Here is a 26,138-nt window from a genome sequence, read left to right as displayed (position 1 = left end):
TGAACAATCCTCATAAATGTTCTTTTTGAAACTTATTTTGCCTATTTTGAATGATGTTTTTTCGAACGATGCCATTTTTATGTACCATCTTAGCCAGAGAGTCACACCTGCAATATTATTCGCCTATGTTAGTACGACATGAATGGAATTTATTCTATATTGGGAGGGAGATGTCGTTATACACCGTAACAATTCGGATAAAAGAAATGGTTTGGGTATTGGAAGATTCAGTTGTTGCTACATGCGAAGTGTAAGGAATGTTACTTGGAAAAACAGGCTGTACTGATATCTTATACAGTAAGTCTTTGGTAACTGAATCAGAATTAATAAACGACTGTTCAATGATATGAACAACTGCAAAAAGTATTGCTTGTCAACTTAACGAGACTCAGTCATCTACATGTATACTCTTATGAACTTTAGGTCCAGCCTAAATATAGTTACTAGTATTCAAATTTTGTTCTAGGCCCTTTGGTTGAATAGAATAGAACAAGAATTTAAACAGAATGGGCCCATGTTTTTACATAAAGTATATGCTTAATAATGTAAAAATATGTGTAAACTGTACTTTGCTGGTGAAAATGTTTAAAGTAACTATTTTTACATCATTTCCGTTTTAACATATTGAACAAGCCCTGGACAACACAGCCTTTGATTTAAACATATCCGTTTGAAAGTGGTGCAATACACACATAACTTGAGCAAATCTGAGATTATTGTAAAGTTTACATGTCTTTCACTCAGCCGAAGTGGACGCTGGATAAGGAGGTGTTTACATTTTCAAAGTCAAAGCGGACTTTGATGCACACAATTTCTTTCCTAAGCACGAGATATTCAGAAAGCTGTCGTTAGGTTGCCGCAGTGTTAAAAAAACTTCTTTACGATCGATGTAATTTAAAGTTAAAATAAGAAACCTTCATCTGATCATTAGGTAGAAGCATGTATATCATGCAATTGAGAATTACATTATGCAAACTACAAAGTTTTGTCCAGAGTCAGACAAAAACTACTCAGGCACTGATTAATTGATTGAAAAAATACTACAGGACTGACATTCTGTGTCATTACTAACTGCAAGTTACTAGTAATTATAACAAAATAATATAGAGAAAATAAAACTAGGACTTACAGTCCACAGCAAAGTTTTATTATCCGAATATAAGCAAAAGCTACAAATTTGAGATGTCTGACCGGGGTCCAACTCAAATATTCTTTATCATTCAGTTTTGAAATATTTCAAATATTTATTCCAGAAAAATAAACATTTGATATTACACAGTCTTGACAACAGAAAATTCATACCATATGATAAATACGCATGAGAATGTAGATCTATTGTGCTTGTAACAATTTTAATATATATATTTTTTTTTAATTTCAGTAGGTGTAATCTTTATATTTTCTGGGTTCGAACCAAAAGTTATAATAAATATATATCATTAAAACCCTATTTGAAACTAAATGCAAGTACTTAATTAAGGCAAAAACAGACGTCATGTATATTTTGTACGCAAAATATCTTTGCACATATATCTGTCTGTCTGACCAACACTTGTCAGTTTCGGTGTTTACCATACAGAAGTCAACTTCGTTTTTTATAAAAGAACTAATCTTGTGTTTCTAAAACAAAATATGTATGTTACATTTAATGATGGCTTTATACCACTGAACCCTTTGTAAATTTACATTGCTCAAACCATGTAACAACATAATTTGTTCAAGAAAAGGAAAAACAGGATGTGACTGTGCTCTTCTTCACTTAAATGTTATACCAAATAGGTGATAATACAATACATCGCTTTGTTTATCGTCTGCTTTACCCAGGCTCAGAGATGTGAAAGCATTGAGACACGAGAGCTTTAGTTCGAATAGTTAAATATCTCACCATCTGGAAGTTGAATTGTGATAAATCAGACAAAAACCATTACAAGTTTCTAACAATCCCAATAATGATAATAATAAATAACCGCTTCATCAATCCATTAACCTGACGTCATATGGATAATTGACGTCATAATTAGTGGAGGAGCGGGAGCGTAACCTCACGATCCCTGGTTTCGTAGTCAGACAGTATTACCACTAGACCACTGCGTCCGCTTTTACGGGCATATCATCATTTGTGTTGCTTTTTGACCTTTTCGGCCAGAATGGAAATGTACACGACTACGTAAATGTATACGTATTTCGATCAATTTCAATTATCATTAAGGTGTTTTCTAAAATACACTGGACAGAACATATTTTGAATAACAATAATTTTAACGAATAATTCAGCCAGCTTCCATACAAAATCAAAACAGGAACGTACGTAATAAGAAAGTCTGACACAAACTAACCGATCAATAAGCAAGATCAGTTCTTCCTTTGGCGGTCTAACGCAATTGTGCAATGACTATGACACTTGGTATTAATATTAACTAATACTGAATGTGTTACTCATCTTTGTCTGGAGACCCGTGAGGCATACGATATTCGTCGTCCGTCCGTCCATCCATTCGTCGCAAAAAACTTTCGTTTTCACTCCTTTTAAGTTCTCTAACTTCATGCCCACTTGATGTTGGTGACTTATATAAAGTTTAATTTGAATTGAATGAGAACGTTGAATGTTGTGGACGGGTGGACGAAGGATATCATATGGCTCACGTGTCTTCGACACCCAGGAAATAAAAACTCTGGTGGAGGTAGTTTTGTTCAGATTCAACAATTAGCGGAGCTTGCAGAGTTTGCTAAGGCTTGATTCTTCTTTATTTATATACATAGAAATCTTGGTCCAAATTATCAATTTACATAGAATTAATTTTACAATCATAATTTTACTCTTTCTGTACACAGGATCAAATACAAATAAACAAGTATAAATGAATGAAAGGTATATTGTATATGAAACGACAAGTTGTACACAATAAGAACTTATTACTGTGTAAATCGTTAGGCACAGAGGTATAATTTTGATATTCCGTTTTAAAATACATGTGTATAGTTTTAATGGTAAATATATGGTATAATTACTGCACGGGAAGTACTACATATGTTGGTTCTAGGATATCTTTGCTGGCATTAAAGCCAATTGTAACAATATTGTTTTAATACTGAATATGAACGTGAAGGCTATCGAACGGAAGAGAATACTTGTAGTTATAACGAGAGAAGCGGACGTATATTTTGTTAAATATTCTAGGATATCCTTTATCCGTAGTCGTATATATAAACATTTACGCCGAAAAGGTCTTTTATAACACATCCGATCGCCAATATTTCAAGATAGAGGAATGTTTGCTTGGAACCCAGTCAGTTGACTAAATACAAAAATACGTTTAACATAAATTAATAAAAGTATTTAAAAACAATACATAGTTACGCTAGCGCTCTAAATATAAAGAAAATATTATTCTTGGTTTACCATCACCCCTTCCACTTTAGAAATAATTGATATCTAAATATAATTTAATTGATTTTAAAAGTGGTAAAAGTGCTTAACCATGAAAAAACGCTAAAGAAACACTTACACAACAACAAAAACAAAAACAACAACAACAAACACACACACACATACACAAAACCAACAACAACCATAAAAAAGCAAAAAACAAAAAAAAGAAAATAAGAAACAAGCAACCAAAAAAAAAATAAGAAATAAAAGAGGGCCAAGATGGCCCTAGGTCGCTCACCTGATAAACACACCATAACAGTGTAAACATGTTTGACATAGTGATTTCATGGAAACAAATATTCTGACCAATTTTCATTAAGATTGGATCAAAAATGTGGTCTCTTAAGTGTAAACAAGCATTTTCTTCAATTTGACCTAGTGACCTAGTTTTTAAGCTAAGATGACCTACATTCGAATTTGACCTAGATTTGATCAAGGCAATCATACTGACTAAATTTCATCAACCTCGATTGAAAAATACAGCTTTTATCGCATACAAAACGTTTTTCTTTGATATATCCTAGCGACCTAGTTTTTGACCCCCAGATGACCCATATTCAAACATAACCTTTATTTTATCAAGGCTAGCATTCTGACCAAATTTCATGAAGATCAATTGAAAAATACAGTCTCTATTGCATATACAAAGGTTTTTCTTTGATTTGACCTAGTGACCTAGTTTTTGATCACAGATGAGATATATTCTAATTGGACCTAGATTTCATCAAGGCAATCATTCTGACTAAATTTTATGAGAATCTAGTGTAAAATGCAGCCCCTTTTGAAAATTAAAAGACCTTATAATGTTGCTTCAGTTGATTGAATAGCTATCAAACGGTTCATGATAAAAAGTCAATTAACAATATTTCTATATTTGGTGCTAACAGCCTGTATTGTCTTAAACGGACAAACTGTATCCATTTCAACAGATATAAGAGAGGACATTATAAAATGAATGGTGCTGTAGACCAAAAAGTCGTTTAATGCTATTTCATTTTCAGCTGTTGCAAACCCTAAAAGGGGCTAAGTGACCCTTTGTACCTGTCCACATATGAATGAAATTGGGACTCGAACTTATAACTACAGACCAAGGTTGATGACGATTAATCGAAAATTTATTTAAATTTACTTTTATTTCTAGCTGCAGCTGACCCTAAAAGAGGCCAAGTGCCACCATTTGAATAAATTTGAAGACGACCTTTGTAATGACGATTCAGACTGTTTCATCAAGATCCACCAGGCAGTTCAGGCGAAGGAACTGTTCAGAGTTTTCATTATTTTTAGCTCCTGTGGCGCCTAAAAAGGGTCAACTGTCCTCATTCGAATAAATATGAAAGGGCTGCATGCCAAGTTTGATGAAGATCCATCAAGCGGTTCACGAGAAGATGCCTTTTAAAATATTTTCTATTTTTAGCACTACCGTCCCTAAAAGGGTCAAGTGCCTCAGTAGAAGAATTTACACTGATGCTACAGACTAAGATGATAAGATCTATCAACTGGTTCATGTCATGAAATCGCTTATTTTTTGTTTAATTTGAGCTGTAGCAGCGCTTAAGAGACCAAGTGCCATCATTTGAACAAATACTGGAGAGGACCTTACAAAAATGTTACAGACCAAAACTGATGGAGGTCCAATAAGCTGTTCATGAGAAGACATTTTTCAAACGTATTTGAATTGTTTAGAGCTAGCGCCCCTCAAAGAGACCAAATTTGAACAGATTTGAGAGAGGACGTTACGATGATGCTACAAACCAAGTTCAATGAAGACCTATCAAGCGGTTAATGAGAAAAGATTTTTCAGTTTTTATTCTTAGGGCCCTTGAAAGGGGTTAAACATTTCCATTTGAACCATTTTTGGAGAGAAAAGTTTAAATGTTTTCTCCTTTTATATCTTGCGGCCCCTAAAGGGTCCGAGTGCCCAAATTCTTGAAAACATAACTGGAAGAGGGCTTTAAAATAACCGATTTGATCAAGATCTATCACGCGGTTCATAAGAAGAAGTGGTTTAAATGTTTTTCTACTTTGGGTTCTAGTCTCCTCTAATAGGGGTCAGGCGAATCCATTTAGATAAATGTGAAAAAGGACCTTGCCCGGAGGCTATACACTAGGTTTGATGTAATTCTGATCAGTATTTCCATATAAAGATACTTATGAAAATTGTTGACGACAGACATTGAGCGACGGACGACGACGGACGTAGGACAATCTACATATACTTGCAGCTCACCCTGAACCTTCTGTGCAGGTGAGCTAAAAAGTAATATGATTTTGAATAAAATTGTTAATTTGATTTTCTACGTCATACTTTAAGGAAACTGCTCTCTTTTCAGCAGTAGTAAACACGTATTCGTATTACTACCTAGAATAAAAATATGATGTTCACTCGTTTAGCATAACATAGTAAATATCATATACACATATTTATATATATACACACACAATGTTTGTAAAACATAATTGGCACTAGTCATTTGCCAGTTGTCTTGCTGATTACATTGTTTTTCTGGATAAAAATGTATTCTTACTTTGTTCACTTTATATTATGGGTATTTCAGTCAATAGCACACTATTAGTACTTGTCCATGATTATAAAGTTTTAAATTGGTAGCATCACATAATAAAACTGTAACTCTTAGCTTATATTTTACATTAATTCCAGAAATTGTGACATAGGTCATGTATGTAATTAAACAGCTTTGCATCAATTCAAACTTTAAATATACATATATTCGGCATAATGAGCCAGCATTCAGCTTTTTAAACCGTTTCTATATGTAGACAGAGTATCCGTGATAAATTTCATCAAATGCTTTAAGTATTACGTTCACAAACATGACCTAGGGATATTTCTATATCACCGCTAAATCACAGTTAATATCCGTGCTTTCCATAGCTATACTACGTATTTACACCTAATTGCAATTCAGCCTCTACTATTCAACAAATACCAGATACACCAAACGAGACAATATATATATATCACATCTCAAATAAAAAAGGTTGTAAAGATATATAATTATTACTTATCACAAACATACTGGAAACTTGCTTGCAGTATAGAGCTTTATGTATATGAACAATACATTATTTACAAAATACAATTACATATCATTAAGTTGTTATTATCATAACACATTTATAAGTCATTCTTTTCATGTTTATGTACACGTTCAAAAGTGTTTAAATAATACATTCTAAAGAGTAAAACGATTATGAAGTCAAAAGAAACAAAAAAACAAAACTGCCAAACATGAATATAAAAAATGATATAAACAGAAAACACAAAGATATACACATATCAAATGACATTAAGATAAAATATAGTTCTACGCTTTGATATGAAAAATATAAAATTTAGCAGCCATCGTATCAGTTTCATTAATCTTTCCAAAGCTTGGGAGCGGTGCGAAAAGCTCCGATTGTCAGACTTCACTGTACAACTAATGACACAGTGCCTTGTGATTTTAGGTTACGCTCTCGCAGACCCTCAAACTGGCCAAGTGACCCAATGTACTTGGCCATTTGTGTACGAAATTGGGAATGGACCTTTTAATGATGGTACAGACAAAGGTTTATGACGATTCAACTAGCGGTTCATCGTAAAATCTTTTAAATTTATTTTTTATTTCTAGCTTCAGCTGACCCTAAAAGAGGCTAAATGCCACCCATTTATGACCTTTGTAATGACTATTCAGACTGTCCATCAGGCAGTTTAGGCGAAGAAACTGTTTAAAGTTTTAATTATTCTTAGCTCCTGCGGCGCCTAAAAGGGCGAAGTGTCCTCATTCGAATACATGTGAGAGAACCTCACATTGACGCTGCATACCTAGTTTGATGAAGATCCGTCAAGCGGTTCACGAGAAGAAGTCTTTTAGAATATTTTCTATTTTCAGCACTATTGGTACCTAAAATGGGACAAGTGTCTCTATTTGAACTACTACTACTACAGACTAAGTTGACGAAAATCCATCAAGTAGTTCATGACATGAAATCGCTTAAAGATTTTTTTCTACTTTGAGCTGTAGCAGCCCTTCATCATTTACACAAATATACAAATATTGGAGAGGGCATTACAAAAATATTACAGGCCACATTTTATGGAAGCCCAATGAGCTGTCCATGAGAAGAATTTGTTCAAACATATTTCAATTCTTTAGCGCTAGTGCCCTTCAAATGGTACCCCTACTTAAACAAATGTGAGAGAGGACCTTACAAAAGTGCTACAAACCAAGTTTAATGAAGATTTATCAAGCGACCTAGATTGATTGTTATATCGCCTCCATATCACAGTTAATATTCGTGCTTTCCATTGCTATACTACGTATCTACAATTAACTGCAAATCAGCCTCTTCTGTTCAACAAATACCAGATACACCAAACGAGACAATATTCTATATCACACTTCAAATAAAAAGGTTGTAAAGATATGTAATTATTACTTATCACAAACTTACTGGAATCATGGAAGCAGTATAGCTATGTATATGAACAATACATTATTTTCGACAAGAGCTCTGCTAAGCGGGGCAATATACGCCCGGAGGGTTATATCAGAGGAGGATGGGAGCAAAATTTAAAGGACTGTTTAAGCCCAGAGGACAGGAACAACGAAGGGAAGAAATTCCAAAAAAGTGAACAAAAATGGATCTGCAAAATAAAACCAATAGCACCGCAATGCAGAGCAATATACACATGAATCAAAGTGATGACCTTTGACCCAATAAATTTGATCTTGACCTTAAAGTGAGCCATCCAAAACATGAGCTCTGCACATCGTCTCGATGTGGTGGACATTTGTGCCAAGTTTCTTTAAAATCCTTCAAGTAGTTCAAGTGTAATAGAGCGGGCACAAAACAAAGTGATATGACCTTTGACCTCTATATTTGACCTTTACCTTGAAGCGAGCAATCCGAAACATGCATTCTGCACGTCGTCTTGTTGTGGTGAACATTTGTGTCAAATGTCTTCAAAATCTTTCAAGGGGTTCAAGAGTTACAGAGCAGACACGAAATGAATTGCTAACTGACGGTCGGACAGACAGACGGACACCGGGGGTATAACATAATACTCCCTTCAGGCGTATGAAAATGTAATTATATATCATAAAGATGTTGTTATTATACCGCATTTACATGTCATTCTTTTATTCTCATGTACACGTTCAGAAGTGATTTACATAATACATTTTAAAAATAAAACGATTAAGAAGTAAAAAAAAATGCCTAACATGAATATATAATAAAGATATACACATATCAAATGACTTTAGGATAAAATACTGTTCTATGCTTTGATACGAAAATTGTATCATTTAGCAGCCAGCGTATCAGTTTCCCTAATCTTTCCAAAGCTTGGGAGTGGTACGAAAAGCTCCTATTGTCATACATCAGGGATCAACTAATGACACAGTGTCTTGTGACTGCTCTATACACTTATACCATATCCCCAATATACTCAGGGAACTTATCATGAAGAGCCTTAAATGTGTGGGTCGGAGTCTTCTATTCTGCCTTATATTTCGCTATGGAAAGCACATAAGACCCTAAATATGCGTAATTGTTACCCAGACAAATTCCAACTATTGTCAATCTACCCTCGAGTCTTATTATTTTCGAAAATAAGCAATTTAAATAGAATACAATACATGCTTGATGTCTCTTTCTTAAATATATCAATCATACATAGACACATATTTTTACGTATTAGATCATATCTAATAAAACTCAATCTAAATGTTGTAGAACACACAAAAACCTTGTTTTTTCTTCATCCAATTATTTTACCGAAATTTTTCGTCAAAATATAAATGATATCTAACGGCATTATCACTATAACATAACTTTATATATTTGATTACAATTATAATGGAAACCATGTATAAGCTATGTGCAACAAAGTTCGTAGTTCACAAAGAATCAGATTTCAAATAAGTCGTCCGTGGTTCCAAGGTAAACATGTTCATTAACCTTATCAATTTGTACATATGCTCCGCTTGGGTATTGTGAGAACACTTGAGTATACAAGCATATGTGAGTGTCTAGAGGCATATGTGTATTTATGCGTGCGTGAGTTTAGTAGTGTTCTGTATGAAAATTTCTTCGTGAACATATTTGTATTATGAGCATAGAAAATAAAGCTAATATAAAGAATAAATCATGTTAAACAGTGGCATTTGTTAAATATTTAAATACTGTGCTGTGCATGATATATAGAATAATCTAGAACAGTTGCATAGATATTGTGTAAACGCTTTTTCTTACATTTTCAAAAAACATCTTTTACAGCTTATGTGAATTAATTATAACGTGTCATCAGATGACAGACCTTATCCCAGCAAACACCTGACGTCGACACAAAGTTGAAACAACGTTGGATTCTGGTCGCGATGTCGGCGACCTAAATACAACGTGTGTTCAACGTCATATTCACGACGTGTAGTAGACGTTACATTTCGATGTCTATACAACGTAGGATTCTGGTCGGATTAAAAGAGAATGCAGTACTGTTCTTTGTTAAACAACTATTTGGTGAAGAATAGTTATTATAGTGTTAAAATAATTACTTGTTCTCACAAGGCTTCGAAACGCATTAGTCACTTGTGTCCGTAAACTCCAACGTATGTGCTTCAGAAATCGCTTTACGAATTTGTGTTAAAGCAAATTTCTTCCTCCTAGGATCTTTGATCTTGTTAAATTGTTCTCGTGCTAAATTAAACGAAACATCAACGGCTATATCACTACTTTCACTAGAGCCTTCCCTTAAAGCTGGTGCCGTCTTACTTGTACTAGTTTTCTTTTGTTGACACAATTGGGCGTTGATTTTTTCTGTAATACTGCACTGTTCACTTTCATCTCCAAATGATTCTTCACTTTCATCACCTAATGATTCTTGTGATTTTGAACATAGCTCTTCCTAGTATTATACAAAAATATGCGCTGTTACTGTTTACGCAGGTTTGCGACTTTTTTATATTTTGTTTAGAAAATATGTAAACGGACATTTTTTTTTAGAAAAGTGTCAGGTTAGTATAGGGATATTATGTATATGTTTAGTGACGGGTACAGTTATTCATTACATTTTAACCATTTGAATATAAGAATCGATTTCATTATATGACTCGTTATTGAAACATATATAAAATGGCTATTTTATGTATATGTACACTTCAAAATATTAGGAAAATTCAAAAGTTAATGACAGCATGTAAAATGACGTGGTTTTATTTCATTTAAAACTCATCTAATACACAATGTCACATAAAACAATGTTAGTCAAAGATAAACATTATGTTTCCGAATTATCACGGGTAAAGACATTTTCTCCACATTGTGTACAAAACACCAAGGAATTGGACTTTTATCTTCATCAATTAGTTTTATGGGAACCCTCCTTCACACAATATTTTACCGTCAGTCATACATTGAGTATTAATAATTTATTTGAAGTGAAGGACATTATATGACAGAGTGCTCCTTCCAAAAGAACTTTGGAGATGCCAGTCCGGCTTTCTTCCATACAAAATGGCAAATGTCTTTTCCTATGGTAATTAAGAATTTGACCAAAATTTTCTTTCTTTCTTTAAGTGACTTTTTATTAGATAAGACATCAACGTTATAAAAATGCAGAACATTTTCCATGTTGTGGTTTAGACCTCCGTTCTTTGTCTTAAGTTTTGAGTCATATAAGGAAGGCCTATGTTTAACTGATACATTGTAAGGCCGAAATGTAAGAAGACAATACTTTACTGTATTTATCTATAATATAATAATGTTGATTAATAGTTGTGTAATTTGAAAATGTACAGACTCTTCATATTGTGGTTTTCTGTAATTGATATAACAATTTATATAGTATACCTTCTGAAGTACTTTCCTAGAAAAAAATCCAATTTTGCGCATGTCATGAGCAATATCATTGTCATCTGCTTTGGTGTTGCCGTCTGCAAAAAAATGGAATGGAAATAACAACATTGACAGGACACTCATTTAAACAAAAGGGACCAATATACGCACAGAAAGTAGAAAAATTAAATGTTAAAATTATGAACAATAACATGGTACAAACCGCATTTCATTTCTGAAGATTGTTTAAAATGCCGTATAAAGTAATAAGAATTCTTTTTGTTCACAGATTTGTATATTCTAAAATAATTAGAAAGTATACAAAGCTATACATTTCGGAAAAGTCTTCAGATAAAAACAGTGCTGATCATACAGCTTATGATTTCAAAAAGGTATTTGACACTCACTGGAATAGAATGATCTTACATGACTGCCTGTGTAAGACATGGTTTTCATGAACCCAAAAGACAGCATGGAATGGAAACCGAGCGCTCAGTGGAATGAAATGTCATATCCATCATCATTTTAGAAAGATGCTTACAGCTAGGGCTTACCCATATACCAAAATGTTTTATTGCAGTGTATTAAAAAATGCTGAAACCCTCAGGTTGCCAACACGACAAAATTGAAAATGTTGGCTGGGACAGGCTATGTTTGTTTGAGCCTGTTCATAGGCAGTAATGAAAATGTAAGCACACCCTCTAGACCAGAGTTGAGCAGAATTAATCATTTACACATATTACAAGTACCAAGATACAATTTAGAGACATCCTCAGATAAGTCGGAGTACAGGGAGCGTTTAATCATATGTCTGCATGAAAACCAGTTAAAAGAACGAAATTGTTCTAAACGAGAAAGCAATTGGCGGAACTAAAATAACTGGAATTATATAGGGGCCTGAGGCTATGGAGCCTGTATATCACGGAAGCTGCCAAAAAGACAACATAAAAAAATAAGCACCATATATATGTGGTGATTAAACAATACCTAATCCTATGAAACCGTGTTACTTATTTCTGAAAAAAAGATTGACATTTTACGCCGACTGCCCAAGAGCGGCTATGTCACTTGGTTGTCATATGGACTTTGAAACGATTACAGGGAAATGCGTAGGAAGATTGGTAAATTACCGAATTACACTCAAAGTGCAGAAATTTGTGTTAAAATGACCATAACATATTGCCTAGGTATATGATGTATAACAAATATAAAGTTATTTTATTTTGCTAGCCACTAAAGCTATATACATTTACAAATATGTAAACCCTAGTAATCGTAATTAGATTTAAAAAAACAAAGTTATATGGTCACTCGTAAGCGTTTGTCTTAAACCGAAGTATATACAATATATCTTATATAATTTAAGCTATACTTTAATAACGTGATGGCAACTGTATTGTACAAATATCTAACTTTTATTTTTACCCACTTTCTCATTTTTAGTGTCATATATATACATTTTATGCAAAACTTGGTAAAAATGTACATCTGGAAAAATTTCACCCAATCTGTTGGAGGTTGTTTCAAAAGGACAATATACAATTTGAAAATAGATTTTAGGGAATAAAAGTTCATTAACCATTATACGACAATTTAAAAACTAAGTGCATTTTGCCTAACATTTATCCATTTTAATGTAATAATTTAAACATTGCAACTCAATACAATCTGCTAAAACCTTTTTGTAATGTATCCCAGTATTGATGCAGAATAAGATCCTTCTGGTTACTTGTTCATGTAGTTGAAAGAAAGAGCAATACTTTCTTACAAATACATTTTCTTTTGAACAAATCCCAAAACTACCACAAACTATTGGCAACATAAGCAAAATCTAAATAAACAAATAATACAACAAAAAGAAATATATAATAATTTCAAGTACAGCATAAATCAGCAGACATTTAAAACCGGTTTGTAAAGAAGACGTTCACAGATGCACATTCTTCTTATATTATATCGCTTGAAATAAGGGGAAAATTATGAAAATGTATCATATCAATACTTTTTTGAGTTTTGCCAAAAATCAGTGTAAGAACGAAATAAACATACATCTGTCACTTATAATTACTATTATTTAATTTTGTCACGTTTTCCGATCTGAAATAAATTCAATTAGATATTTCTTGTCAGTAAGATGAAAATTATCCACTTATCTATCTCGATTTTTTTCGTAATTTAAAATGTCACTTCTTCACTTATTATCTGGCAAGTGACGAAGCTGCGTGTTATCCACATAAGTATCTTAACAGGACAAAACTGCCTGTTGGTGCCCATTCCTGTCATCCACATATTCACTTACCTTAACTAAGTATCTTGTTTTTTTGTCAGTTAGTCAGTTGTGATTGGCAATCGTCCCCTATCATTACGGAATGAATGAAAATGAAGGGGCATAATAAATATGCAAATTTATTATTCCTTTTGAATGTTATAAATCCTATCTATAAGTTGCACAAACCATTGGTGGGTAGTGGCAGAGGACGAGGTAGATATACACTCATTCATTCCGTATAGGGAAAGAAAAGTCTAACGTTAAACGCCAATCTGGGTACGAATGTTAACTGGATATCAAGAAAACTTTCAGAATAACCACTTATGTGAATATGTGGATTGCAGAAGTGGGCACTAACAGGCAGTTTTGTCTGGTTAACATAATTATCTGGATAACACGCAATTTTGCCGCTTGCCAGATAACAACTGGATACATTTTTAGAGAAAACTGTCTACATAAATTATTGTCGACCTTTTGTATCAAAATGAAAATGGGGTGTGATTTTACGACACTAACAGAAATTTCGCAATACAACAGTCTGAACGGCTGATTTAGATACGTATTCTGAAATCTAACGCGAATGCTCATCTTATTCCGGAAAAATATTCTTTATTTTAGACTTGGTCTGGAACCTGAGAAAGGAATAACCTTAAGGAGAGTTCTTTGGTTTAAATCAGAATCTCAAAAGCATGAGTATAAACCGTTTTTATTTTAAAAAGTCGATGAGCTTTAAAGAATTTGATGATAAATATATACAATGTATTTGCTGAATTGATCAACATATCTTGCGAAATTTCTTATTTAAAATATTTTTGTGGTGTTTTCATTCTTGTCTTGTAAAGCATATAGTTATTCGGACAGGCATTTCGTCATTATTGATTTTTTGTCAAGTATGACTTGCATATCATGCAATATTTCTGGAAAATTTGAATCAAAAGTAAAATAAGATATTTCGAGAAACGTGAGTATTGCGTTTTCAAAGCGGCTCAGTAGATATTGCACGTTGCCTATAGTTAACTATTTATGCAAATTAAATACAAACAGCTTACCTGGATAATAGCATCTTTTCCCAAAATATTGGATTGGTATGGCAAAAGGCTTATCTCTGATGCGGTACCTCTGTTTCAGATCTACTAGTATATCTTCATTACTATATTCTGCAACTGTAAGAGATGAAAACCAAAACTTGTTAATTCAAGTGATATGTTATGTTCAAGATTAAGGATCGGGGAAGAACTTTACAGTTTACTGTGTATAATACGGAGAAACAGACAGACTATTTGCTTTTCAGTAAAACAGAATTTTATATTGTATACGCTTTACTTAAATATCTAATTTTCTGCGATAGTTTCTAACGTAGTATGGGATATCCTACCTCTAAATCTTTTGTTTCGCAATAAAATGGTGTAGCTCCTATCGGTTTCTGCTTTCCAATTTGCAGGCGATACATCTTGAAATGGAGTAGCTGACATATTACGTCTTTTATTGAGAGTCGAATCTGCACTAACATGTCGGCATCTATGAAGAGAAATTCCAGAGGTTTGTCCCGTTTTCAAATTTAAAAACTTGGAATCAGAACACGGCCGAGGAAGGGAATGTTTTTCTTTTAGTTGTTTGTCAACGTGATCAGATGGATGTAATATTGCAGCTTGTGACTCGTTTGAAAAATCTTCTTTGACAACAGTCCCAATCCTCTGCTTACCTTCTTCCGAAATATTACGATTCGTTAGACCTTTAACAGAAATTAGAATATATAAACATAGTAAATAGAAGCTCGACAGTAAGGAAAAAGAGTTCTTCTTTCAACTGAGTACGGCATACATCACAGTTATACGTTTCTAATGTCAAAACATTATCTTCAGTGTATCATGAATGTATGTCAACAATAGTTGTAAAGTTGCACAGCAAACGACGGCTTTCATAAATCTTTTTTAAGGTTCGAACAAAATTTAATTTAAATTCTTTGTTGACATAGGAAGCTGTTTTTTCCTATATTTCCAAAGCAACTGCCTCCTACTTACTGTAAAACGATGTAAAACTATCTGATTTAGGTCTGTGAGATGTTTTAATAAATATTTAATAAAACGCTGTTGTCTTACGCAAATAGCAGGAAAAAAATATTGATCTGACAACATCCTATAGAATAGTTCAAAATTAAAAATATTTGCTTGTACAGAATTCATCTTATTATGTTAAGGAATACATAAATTTTGTGACCATAGAGAAAAACAAAATGTCTTTGAATGTGTAATTCCGGAAACAATTTATTTTTTATATATTAGATATTGTTCTCACCTTTTTGTTCTCTATTTTCTGTCAAGGAACGTTCGTCCTGAGGCATGTTCTTCTCCATGTTTTTAAAGTGAGTATTGAATCCAGAAGTGTCCTGATCTTTTTCTCGAATGTCAGGAATGTTAAATACTGGACAGAATGGTACAGTGAATATCTTTTTACCTTCTGGTATATCTGCGTTCATAGGGAGTGTTTCATGATCGTCATTATCTTGCCAAGTAAAAGCAGGACCATACATATATTTAGTTCCTGTTTCAGGCAAATGTTGAGTTGAATCTGGATCATTTGGTAAATCTTCCCTGGTGTTTTGATGACCTGTCTGTTTGTCAAATGAATGAGTTCCTATTTGATTTTTCTTTTCTAGACATGGTAATGAAGTGCGAAACTTTATGGCTGTTTGTTCTTTATTGTGTGTTGCTACATGGCCTCCATTTAAGTCAATATCGGCATTACAATTTACGCGTTTTTCATTATGTTCTATTCTTTTGTTAGTGGAGAAACCTTCATCACCAGCCGTTGTGCGCGCCACATTCATATTAGAAATTGTTCTATTGTCAATGGTACAAGTATCTCTTTTCACTTTTTGGCGTTTCTTATCGCTTGCATCTGTCATTCTTTTTTGTTCTGAAATGAGTTTTAGTGTTGAATTGAAATATCTTTGATTAAATGAATACAAGATACAATGTTTGGTGTAGAAAATGTAACATATGGTACTCATAAGGCAAAGGTATTTTGACCATGTAAAACATTTAGAGGTCGTTTTATGTAATGTTATAACTAATCCGCCCGAACTTGGATTGTTCGAATATCTCCCTTCGCGCGAACTCATTGTCCGGTCCCGGTAAAATCTCAATATAATACATATTGTTCTATCTCGGATCGCTCGAACACTGATGGCCGTATCTCCGATCCCGACCACTACATTATAATGTGAATCACACCTTTTTGCTTGAACACAAAAGGCTCGTGTCGAATTTCACTTTCGGCATATTTGTCATTATCAGCGGTGTGTTTTTAACACTTCACGAGAGTCTTTTATTAACATACAAACAACATTTTTAATACAGTTAGAAAATTATGAAATGGGTAAACAATAACCACACATTTCATAGACTCTATGTATATAGTATTGTAACAAAAAACAAAACAAAAAAAAAACAAACAAAGTCCCATAACTACACAGATTATTTATCTAAAAGAACGTAACATCCACATTGCACAGCTAGGGTTGGTACTGATCACTTGAGTGAAATTTCAAAAAATTGTGGCAAGTGTTCGGGAGATTAGGCACGCACAAAACTGCATAATTAAGCAGACTGTATGTATATAGTATATTAGCAAAAAACAAAGTCCCATAACTGTGCAGAACTTTTTTATGAAAGAACCTAGCATGCACCATGCACAACAAGGGTTACTGCTAATCACTTGTATTAAGTTTCATTTAATTATGTGTATGGGTTCAGGTGCGCATAAGACATAGTATAGTAACAAAAATGTCCCGGAGCCTAACATGCACCATGCATTACTGATCACTTGTTCGAAGTTTTTATTGAATTGTGTCAAGGGGATGAAGAGAGTTGGTACGCACAAGATTTTGTCAACGGACAGATAGACAGACGGACAGACAGACAACCTGAAACTAGTATACATATACATATAATGAACATGTACAATTGCACATATATTTCATTGTAACTTAATAATAGAGAAATCGAGAGTTCCTTGCTTCGTTTTATGAAACACAATCTTGCATTTGCATTCGGAGGGAGTTTTTACAAAAAAATTGTAAAATGCATGTGTGCCAAGTTTTAATAAAATCCATAATACATTGAAAATATTAAAAAAGACATTATTCTAACCTGTCCTAGCCGTCATGTCCGAAAATAATGTTATTACGTCAGCTGCATCTTTCTTTAGCTCTTGAGCCTCGCTCGAGATAGTTGCCGTAAGAGGTATAGGCAATACTTTGAACTGAGCATTGTTGGAATCTCTTCCCTCTGATACCACTGTTTTAGGTGTTGCTGTCCCAAATATTTCCACTTCTTGAGGGCTCGGAAAGTAAACCTTTGGAATCTCTCCTCTTTCCGCTGTTGACAAATATCGACGCATTAAAAACATTAACACAGCATTCATTAAGCGACAAAGGCCATATTCAAACGGTAATGAAATGTTACACTAAAAATTTATCTTTTAAATAAGGACCTAAAAATGTATCAATTATTGAAACAACAATTTTTAAAAAGCCGTATGGCGGCCGTAAGAAGTTTTCTCGTACTTTGACTCACTTTTTTACCTCTTCTGACCCTTTGAAATAATGGAGTCCATTCATATTATGTAACTCGTATAAAAGAATTCCGCCATATACCGGTACTAGACTAGAGGCATGTGAGAGTTGTTGAACATTGCATTACTCGTATGAACGATCTGCTATCTATTTTGGATGCGTTCTATGTTTCCATGGGATCTATTTTATTTGCAGTTAATACAAACTAGAGTAAATGCCGTTACACTAAAAATTTATCTTTTAAATAAGGACCTTAAAAATGTATCAATTATTGAAACAACAATTTTTAAAAAGCCGTATGGCGGCCGTAAGAAGTTTTCTCGTACTTTGACTCACTTTTTTACCTCTTCTGACCCTTTGGAATAATGGAGTCCATTCATATATATGTACTCGTATAAAAGAATTCCGCCAATACCGGTACTAGACTAGAGGCATGTGAGAGTTGTTGCACATTGCATTACCTCGTATGAACCGAGTCTGCTATTATTTTGGATGCGTTCTATGTTTCCATGGGATCTATTTTATTTGCAGTTAATACAAACTAGAGTAAATGCCATAATTATTATACCGGTCACCGTGGCCCAGTGGTTAAGGCGTCCGCCTCGGGATCGGGAGGTCGAAGGTTCGAGCCCCATGGGGAGCATTCGTCCGGGGGATTTTTGTCATGAGACTCGTTCCGAAAAGGCCGGTTCGTAAGCTAGTTAAATGAATGGCTACCGACTTCTACCCGCCTGGCGCCTGGCATAGTGGTAGGAGTTGGGAGGTAATTGGTACGCACAATAAAGGTGTCTCATAAGCCAAGTTGGCTGGCCTTTTCAATAGGGGTGACACTATAACAAACAAGACCTTTACCTTTACCTTTTATAATAAGAAACTGATTATTTTCTTTAACTTCAAATTTATAGTAGGATACTTTGCAATTACTGACCTAAATTACTAAAAACACATTGAGTTGATTCAGCATTGCCCTTTTTTGTTGAGTCTCCAGGAGAATCTAATGCTTTCCAACGTGTATCCTCTGGTATTGCAGCTATAATTGCTTCACCTTTTTTATTAGCCGACGCCCTAACAGATACATTGTCAGATGTCCGCTGTGACCTGCCGTTGATGGCTGGTTCACAGATAGTTTTCGATGGTGTTTGTTCTGTTTCGCTACTATATCCCTTCTCTCTCCCCTCTACTGAATCATATAAAATATTTGATATTGGTAGTGTCATAAATTTCCTTATAAGTATAAAGGATTATTTTCTGTTTATGTTTTTGTTCAGATACGTTACTAAAAATTACTTTGAAAGTATCTTTATTCTAAGTATTATAGAAAAGTGAAAATTAATGTGAATAAAAGTTGCAATTTGATGACTTTTATCCAGATTATGCATTAATGTAAGGGAAGCAATTCCTTCGAAAGTATCAAAAAATTGTCATTAGGATTTATAACCTTGTTGAGCTGAAACAAAATGTACCAGAAAGAAAATTATAAAATCCCACATACGTCATTATTTCCATAACACCTAGGTTTATGTAAATGGATTTTTGATATGCATATTTATGCCAGGACTCTCTCAAAATGTCTCGCGCTTCATTATGTTCAGCCCTTAACTTTACATTCTACGTTCATTTGAAATTTGTTGATTGTACATAAAACCATTTGTTTGGGATAGAATGACACGTACTCATTTCTTGCCTTTAATCATATTCAGTTCATATTTTTATATTAAACATACATTTATAGGTGTAAATTAATTTCAAACCTGTTGTTACGGATTCGTCCCATTGAATAAAAACTAGAAAGTTCGTTTGTATAATAATTGTGGTAAAAACTAGATTGGTATAAAAGAACTTAATATATCTCTGTAATATTACGAAATAAATTGGACAGCACTGCTATTCAATTTTCTAAGAGTAATAACTTCATAACGACCACAAGATTTTTCCACAGAGTGGGGCATACACCACACGCGTAGAAGGAGGAAGCAAAATTTAAAGTAAAAATTTTGGTGGGGGTTGTTGGGTTTCTGTGGCTGTAGTTATGTATTACTAAGGCACAAGGAACTAAACGTGATATTTTTTCGGGAGGAGGGGATGAGTGGATGACGGTGGGATGGAATGAGGGGGTAAATTTAGCGCGCGCGCGCGCGTGTGTGTGTGTTGGGGTGGGGTGTGTGTGTGGTGGGGGATGGGGATGTTACAGATAATTGCACTCCTGAAACTGTCTCATAACCACCCACCTATATTTCAAGTTAATGGTGGATCGAATACATAAGTGCAAGATTATAAAAGTTGTTTTTTTTTGTTTGTTTTTTTTTTGGGGGGGGGGGTGTTGGGGGTGTTGGAGGGGTGGAGCGAGTAATGTGATCGTTGTTCCCCTCATCACACACTTATATTCAAGGTTTTAAATCAATACATTGAATATTTTGAAAGTTCTGCGACAGACACGAACTACTTAAATCAAGTTTAAATGATATTGATGAAAGTGTTAAGAAAGTTATGGCCCGTAAAAAGAAAATGAACTAGTTTATGTCCTTTTGATATCCCTTGACTTTGAAAAAATGATGATTATGTATCGCAATCAACAATATTCTGACATTTATGAGTGTCAAATTTTGATAAAATTGGAATATGAAATCAATAAACCACTGAAAAACATGAAATAATATCATTCTAACCTGCCTTAGCCTTTATGTCTGTAGATGATGTCGTGACGTCAGTTGCATCTTTCGTTGGATCATGGGCTCCACTCAAGATAAGTGCCGTGAGAGGTTCATTATTATGTCTAGGCAATACTTTGAACTGAGAATTGTTGGAATCTTTTCCGTCAGATACCACTGTATTAGGTTTTAATGTCTCACCAGTTTCCGCTTCTTGAGGGCTCGGGAAGTAAAACTCGAATTCACCTCCTTCCGCTGTTGACATATATTGACGCATTAAAAATATTTAACACAAAAGTTCATCGAGCGGCAAATAGCCATCTAAAGTATATTAAAAAGTAATGACATGTTACACTAAGTTTACATTGTTTTAAATAATATTGTATCAAATATCACAACAGCAGCCTTTTCAGTGTCGTGTGGCGGTTGTTTCTTCATACTTGGACTCAGTTTTGTTTATCATTTGGTCCTTTGGGATTTAACCAATATTTTGTAACAGAATGCCGCTTAAACCAATTATAGTGGCTTTAGAAATGTTGCACATACCACTAACTCTCATGAATCGAATCTGTTATAATTTTGCTCGGATGCATAATGTAAAAGCAAAATTTCATGATTATATTAAGAAAAGTCTATTGTTCTTTAAATAAAAATTGGTTGTAAAATACTTTGTAATCATTGCTGACCTGTTGAATTAGAAAAAACACGCTGAGCCGATTCACCATTGCCATTTTCTGTTGATTCTTCAGGAGAACACAATGCTTTCCGACATGTATCCTCTGGTGTTGCAGCTATTCAAAATGTGTATTAAAATTTAATTTACAATTTGATTACTTTTATCCATATTATGCATTAGTGCAAGGGAAACAAATTCTTTGAAAGTATTAAAAAAATGTCACTTGGATTACTAGTAATAACCTTGTTGAGCTGAAACAAAATGTACCAGAAAGAAAATTATAAAATCCCACATACGTCATTATTTTTGTAACACCTAGGTATATGTAAATGGATTCTTGATATGCATATTTATGCCAGGATACTCTGATAATGTCTCGTGCTTCATTATGTTCAGCCCTTAACTTTACATTCTATGTTCATTTACAATTTGTTGATTGTACAAAAACCATTTGTTTGTGACAGAATGACACGAACTCATTTCTTGCCTTTAATTATACTGATTACATATTTTTATATTAAACATACATTTATAGGTGTAAATTAATTTCAAACCTTTTGTTACGGATTCGTCCCATTGAATAAAAACTAGAAAGCTCGTTTGTGTATCATAATTGTGGAAAAAACTAGATTGATGTCAAAGAACTTAATATATCCCTGTATTAAATATTACGAAATAAATTCAATTTTCTAGGGGTAATAATTTCCTAACGATAACAAGATTTCCACAGAGCGGAGCAATACACGCCAGACGAGTTTTAGAGGAGGAGGTAATACAATTTAAAGAAAAATATTTGGTGGGGTTTGAGGGGTTTCTGTGGCGGTAGTGACGGAATACTAAGGCACAAAACACTAAACGTGAATGTTTTTTTTCGGCGGATGGGATGAATACATTAAGACGGGATGAGGGGGTTAATTGCGTGGGGGGAGGGGAATGTGGATAATTGCACTCCTGAAACTGCCTCATCACCCCCAGTTATATTTAAATTTATGGTGGTCAATACCTTGAATGTATTACTGTTGTGCTCTGGACACAAAACGCAAAGGGCAGATTTAACATTTGAACTCATTTGAGACAGTGATATTTGACCTACCAACAAGGTTCATGCAATCTACATATTGTCTCATCGTCAACGACGTATATGCCAAGTCTGAAGTCAATAACTCGAATGGCTTTTAGATTATGCTCTGGAGACAAATTGTGACAGAATGAGGAGAAAAAATTAAATTAGTTATTCGACCTTACATACAAACAAGCAAATATCATATATATAATCAAATTACATTGACCCATGTAAATACCTTCTCAAAGTGGGTACTTGATGGTAAATTTAAAATAAAAAAAATTAGCCCATGTGAAATACTGCAATATGTCAATGAAATAAATTTGACATTCACTGTTTAAAAACATTTATTATTTACTTGTACGGACCCACATATGAATGCAAAAGAATATGAATTATAAAATATCGTCAAATCTTTTCAGTTAATATATATATGTAAATAAATAAAAATACAAACATAATTATAAACGCCACATCGTAGTAAAATGTAACTTCATGTAACTATTTAATATAGATATTGTGAGGTCGTGAAACTTTGAAGTCATGACGTGAACGCGTGCAAAATGGATATAATCTGGTTAAAACCTTAAAAATGCCTAAAATAAAAAGAAAATATGTTTGTTTCATTGAAAACGTTAAATCGTTGTACCTTATGTAATAATTTTAAAAGCGTAACAAACATCAAAGGATACACCCTAATAGCTAATACTCAAGAGTTGTCGATAATACTTACTTTGTAAATATAAAACACTGCATGCAATTAACACATCACATATTTGGGGTAATTGGAGTTGACTGAGTTTCTGATATTTTCCGAACTTTAAACTTTTCCGACTGGATACTCAAAAGTTAGTCAACTTATCATTGTACCTTGCGCTTATTGCAATAGTACTATCATCGTCAAAGTTATCAAAGGATATGGCATGTATCAGACAGTCCTATCAAGACTGAAACTATAAGTATTACTTTATGAAAAAAATCGACGCATTAGGTATTTTAAACAGTACATCTTATCGCTGTGATAAATACATTTGCCGATTATGAATATATTACAGAAGTCGTAAATATCGATGCCACAGATATGAAAGTAGTCTCTACGACTTTTTGAGCCCTATTTGAACTTGACTTCGAGAATAGGATCAACATTTATTGCGATGCTCTTATAACTGCTTAAATCAAGTTTAATTAATATTAACGAAAAGAAAATTAATTAAATAATGTTCTTTTGCTATCCTTTGACTTTGAACATTTGATGATTATGTATCGAAATCGACAATATTGTGAAATTTGTGTGTCAAATTTTAATAAAATTGGAATATGAAATTAATAACCCACTGAAAAACATGAAATAATATGATTCTAACCTGCCTTGGCCTTTATTTCTGTAGATGATGTTGTGACGTCAGCTGCATCTTTCGTTTGATCATGGGTTCCACTCGAGATAGTTGCCGTAAAAGGTTTATTATTATGTCTAGGCAAGGCTTTGAACTGAGATTTGTCGGAATCTTTTCCGTCTGATATTACTGTGTCAGATGTTGATGTCTCAGAAGTTTCTGCTTCTTGATGGCTCGAACAGTAAATCTCTCTACGTTCCACTGACGCATTAAAAATATTTAACACAAAAGTTCATCAAACGGCAAATGACCATCTAAAGTGTATTCAAAAGGAATGAAATGTTACACTAAAATTATTATCATGACAGCAGCCTTTTATGTGCCGTATGGCGGCTGTAACAAGTTTCCTCGTACTTCGACACAGTTTCGTTACCGTATAGCGCGTTAATTCTGCGCGTTTTATTTCTGCTAAATCTGCGGGTCGAGGCTGTCACGCAGAAATACATTCCGCTAATTTAAACTATCAACAGAACATTTTGACGCAGAAATAAAAGTAGCAAGAGTTTCTAAGATTTTAACATGTTCAGGCTGACCAGAATCAGCCAGAGTAGCCAGAGTAACCAGGATTTCATTTGCTCTGGTTACTCTGGCTGGCCAGAATAACCACAGTTTCTAGGATTTTGAAATGTTCTGGCTACTCTGGTCAGCCAGAGTAGCCAGTGACCAGAACTTTGGTTACTCTGGCTGGCCAGAGTAGCCAGAGATTTTAACTAGCCGGAGTAACCAGGATTTCATTTTCTCTGGCTACTCTGGCTAGCCAGAACAGCCAGAATTTCCGAGATGCCATTGGTTCTAGCTACCCTGGCTAGCCAGAATAGCAAGAGAAAATACAGCAAAACCTGTTGCGAAATGACTCTTTTTGGTTTTCTCGGGGTTAATTTTTTGTGTTTTATGTATTAAGGGATTCACCAAACGGACTTCAAAGTATTGTCTTATTTTTCAGACAGCAGTCAGAGTAGCCAGAGTAAAAGGATTTCATTTGCCCTGGTTACTCTGGTCAGCCGGAGTAGCCAGAGTTTTTAGGATTTTAACATCTTCTGACTACTCTGGTCAGCCAGAGTAGCCAGAGTAGCCAGAGTAACCAGGATTACATTTGCTCTGACTTCTCTGGCTAGCCAGTACAACCAGAATTTCTGAGTTGCCTATTGGTTCTAGCTACCCTGGCTAGCCAGAGAAAATACGACAAAACCTGTTGCGAAATGACTCTTTTGGTACCCTCAGTGTTGATTTTTTTTGTGTTTTATGTAACAAGTGATTCATCAAATGAACTTCAAAGAATTGTCTTATTTTTCAGACAGCGTTTCTAGGATCTTAACATGTTCTGGCTACTCTGGTCAGAGTAACAAGGATTTCATTTTCTAGTTACTCTTGTCAGCCAGAGAAGCCAGTGTTTCTAGGATTTTTACATGTTCTTGCTACTCTGGTCAGTCAGAGTAGCCAGAGTAGCCAGAATAAACAGGATTTCATTTGCTCTGGTTATATTGGTCAGCCAGAGTAGCCAGTGTTTCTAGGAATTTAACATGTTTCGGCTACTCTGGTCAGTCAGAATAGCCAGAGTTACCAAAATTTAATTTGCTTTGGCTACTCTAGCTAGCCAGAAAAGCCAGAATTTCCGAGATGCCTATTTGTTCTAGCTACCTGGCTAGTCAGAATAACCAGAGAAAATACAGTGAAACCTGTTGCCAGAGTTGCCAGAGTAGTCAGAACTCTGGTTAACCTAGCTGACCAGAGCAGCCAGTTCCATAATTTTCACATAGTCTGGCTACTCTGGCTGGCCAGAGTAACTAGAAATAGCTGAACTGCGCACGGGTTCTGATTACTCAAGCTGGCCAGATCAGCCAGAGAAAATACAGTCAAACATGTAAACTAGAGCCGTTTTTTAAATGTATGACCCTTTGTCATAAGAATCATATTATACATACTTAGGTTGCACTAGCTGTTGTATAAAATTATTATGTAAATAAAAATTTGGACCTGTTGTGTGTCGTATGTGTGTTATATGAAGGTTGAAATCCCATAGATTAAAGCGGACAGGTCTATATTTTTCTGGAAGATGGAAACTGTAAGACCGCATCATTTTCGGACATAGTTAAAAGTAACTCTTGTCGGAAAATGACACTTTAAAAACAAGAGATCACAGAGTGATCTTGGCGCCCACCAATGTGCCATTTTTGAGTGTTCCAAATTTCAAGACTTATTGACTAGCTCAAGGTCAAATTTTATGTCCGGACACAACGCTG

The 26,138-nt window shown here is 34.3% G+C and overlaps 1 protein-coding gene across 3 annotated transcripts in view; it reads right to left on the bottom strand.

Moving 5' to 3' along the window:
- Positions 1-1,131: 1,131 nt before the first annotated feature.
- The window catches only part of LOC128558540 (uncharacterized), a 43,808-nt gene continuing 18,801 nt past the window's right edge, over positions 1,132-26,138 (bottom strand). For 2 of the 3 annotated variants that reach the window (XM_053548153.1, XM_053548154.1), the window contains exons 4-13: positions 23,869-24,099; positions 21,452-21,556; positions 20,784-21,020; positions 19,046-19,297; positions 17,693-17,920; positions 15,837-16,457; positions 14,917-15,273; positions 14,591-14,704; positions 11,288-11,370; positions 1,132-10,343 (exon numbers count right to left, since the gene is read on the bottom strand). In XM_053548153.1, the coding sequence (XP_053404128.1) occupies positions 10,020-10,343; positions 11,288-11,370; positions 14,591-14,704; positions 14,917-15,273; positions 15,837-16,457; positions 17,693-17,920; positions 19,046-19,297; positions 20,784-21,020; positions 21,452-21,556; positions 23,869-24,099 (2,552 nt within the window). In that variant the 3' untranslated portion in view covers positions 1,132-10,019. The remainder of the gene's footprint in view (positions 10,344-11,287; positions 11,371-14,590; positions 14,705-14,916; positions 15,274-15,836; positions 16,458-17,692; positions 17,921-19,045; positions 19,298-20,783; positions 21,021-21,451; positions 21,557-23,868; positions 24,100-26,138) is intronic. The other variant, XM_053548155.1, reaches the window with a different exon arrangement.

Source organism: Mercenaria mercenaria, chromosome 7 (genome assembly GCF_021730395.1).
Source record: "Mercenaria mercenaria strain notata chromosome 7, MADL_Memer_1, whole genome shotgun sequence".
NCBI lineage: Eukaryota > Metazoa > Mollusca > Bivalvia > Venerida > Veneridae > Mercenaria > Mercenaria mercenaria.
The sequence above is the reverse complement of the archived record's forward strand: the minus strand, read 5'-3'. Positions and strand labels throughout refer to the sequence as shown.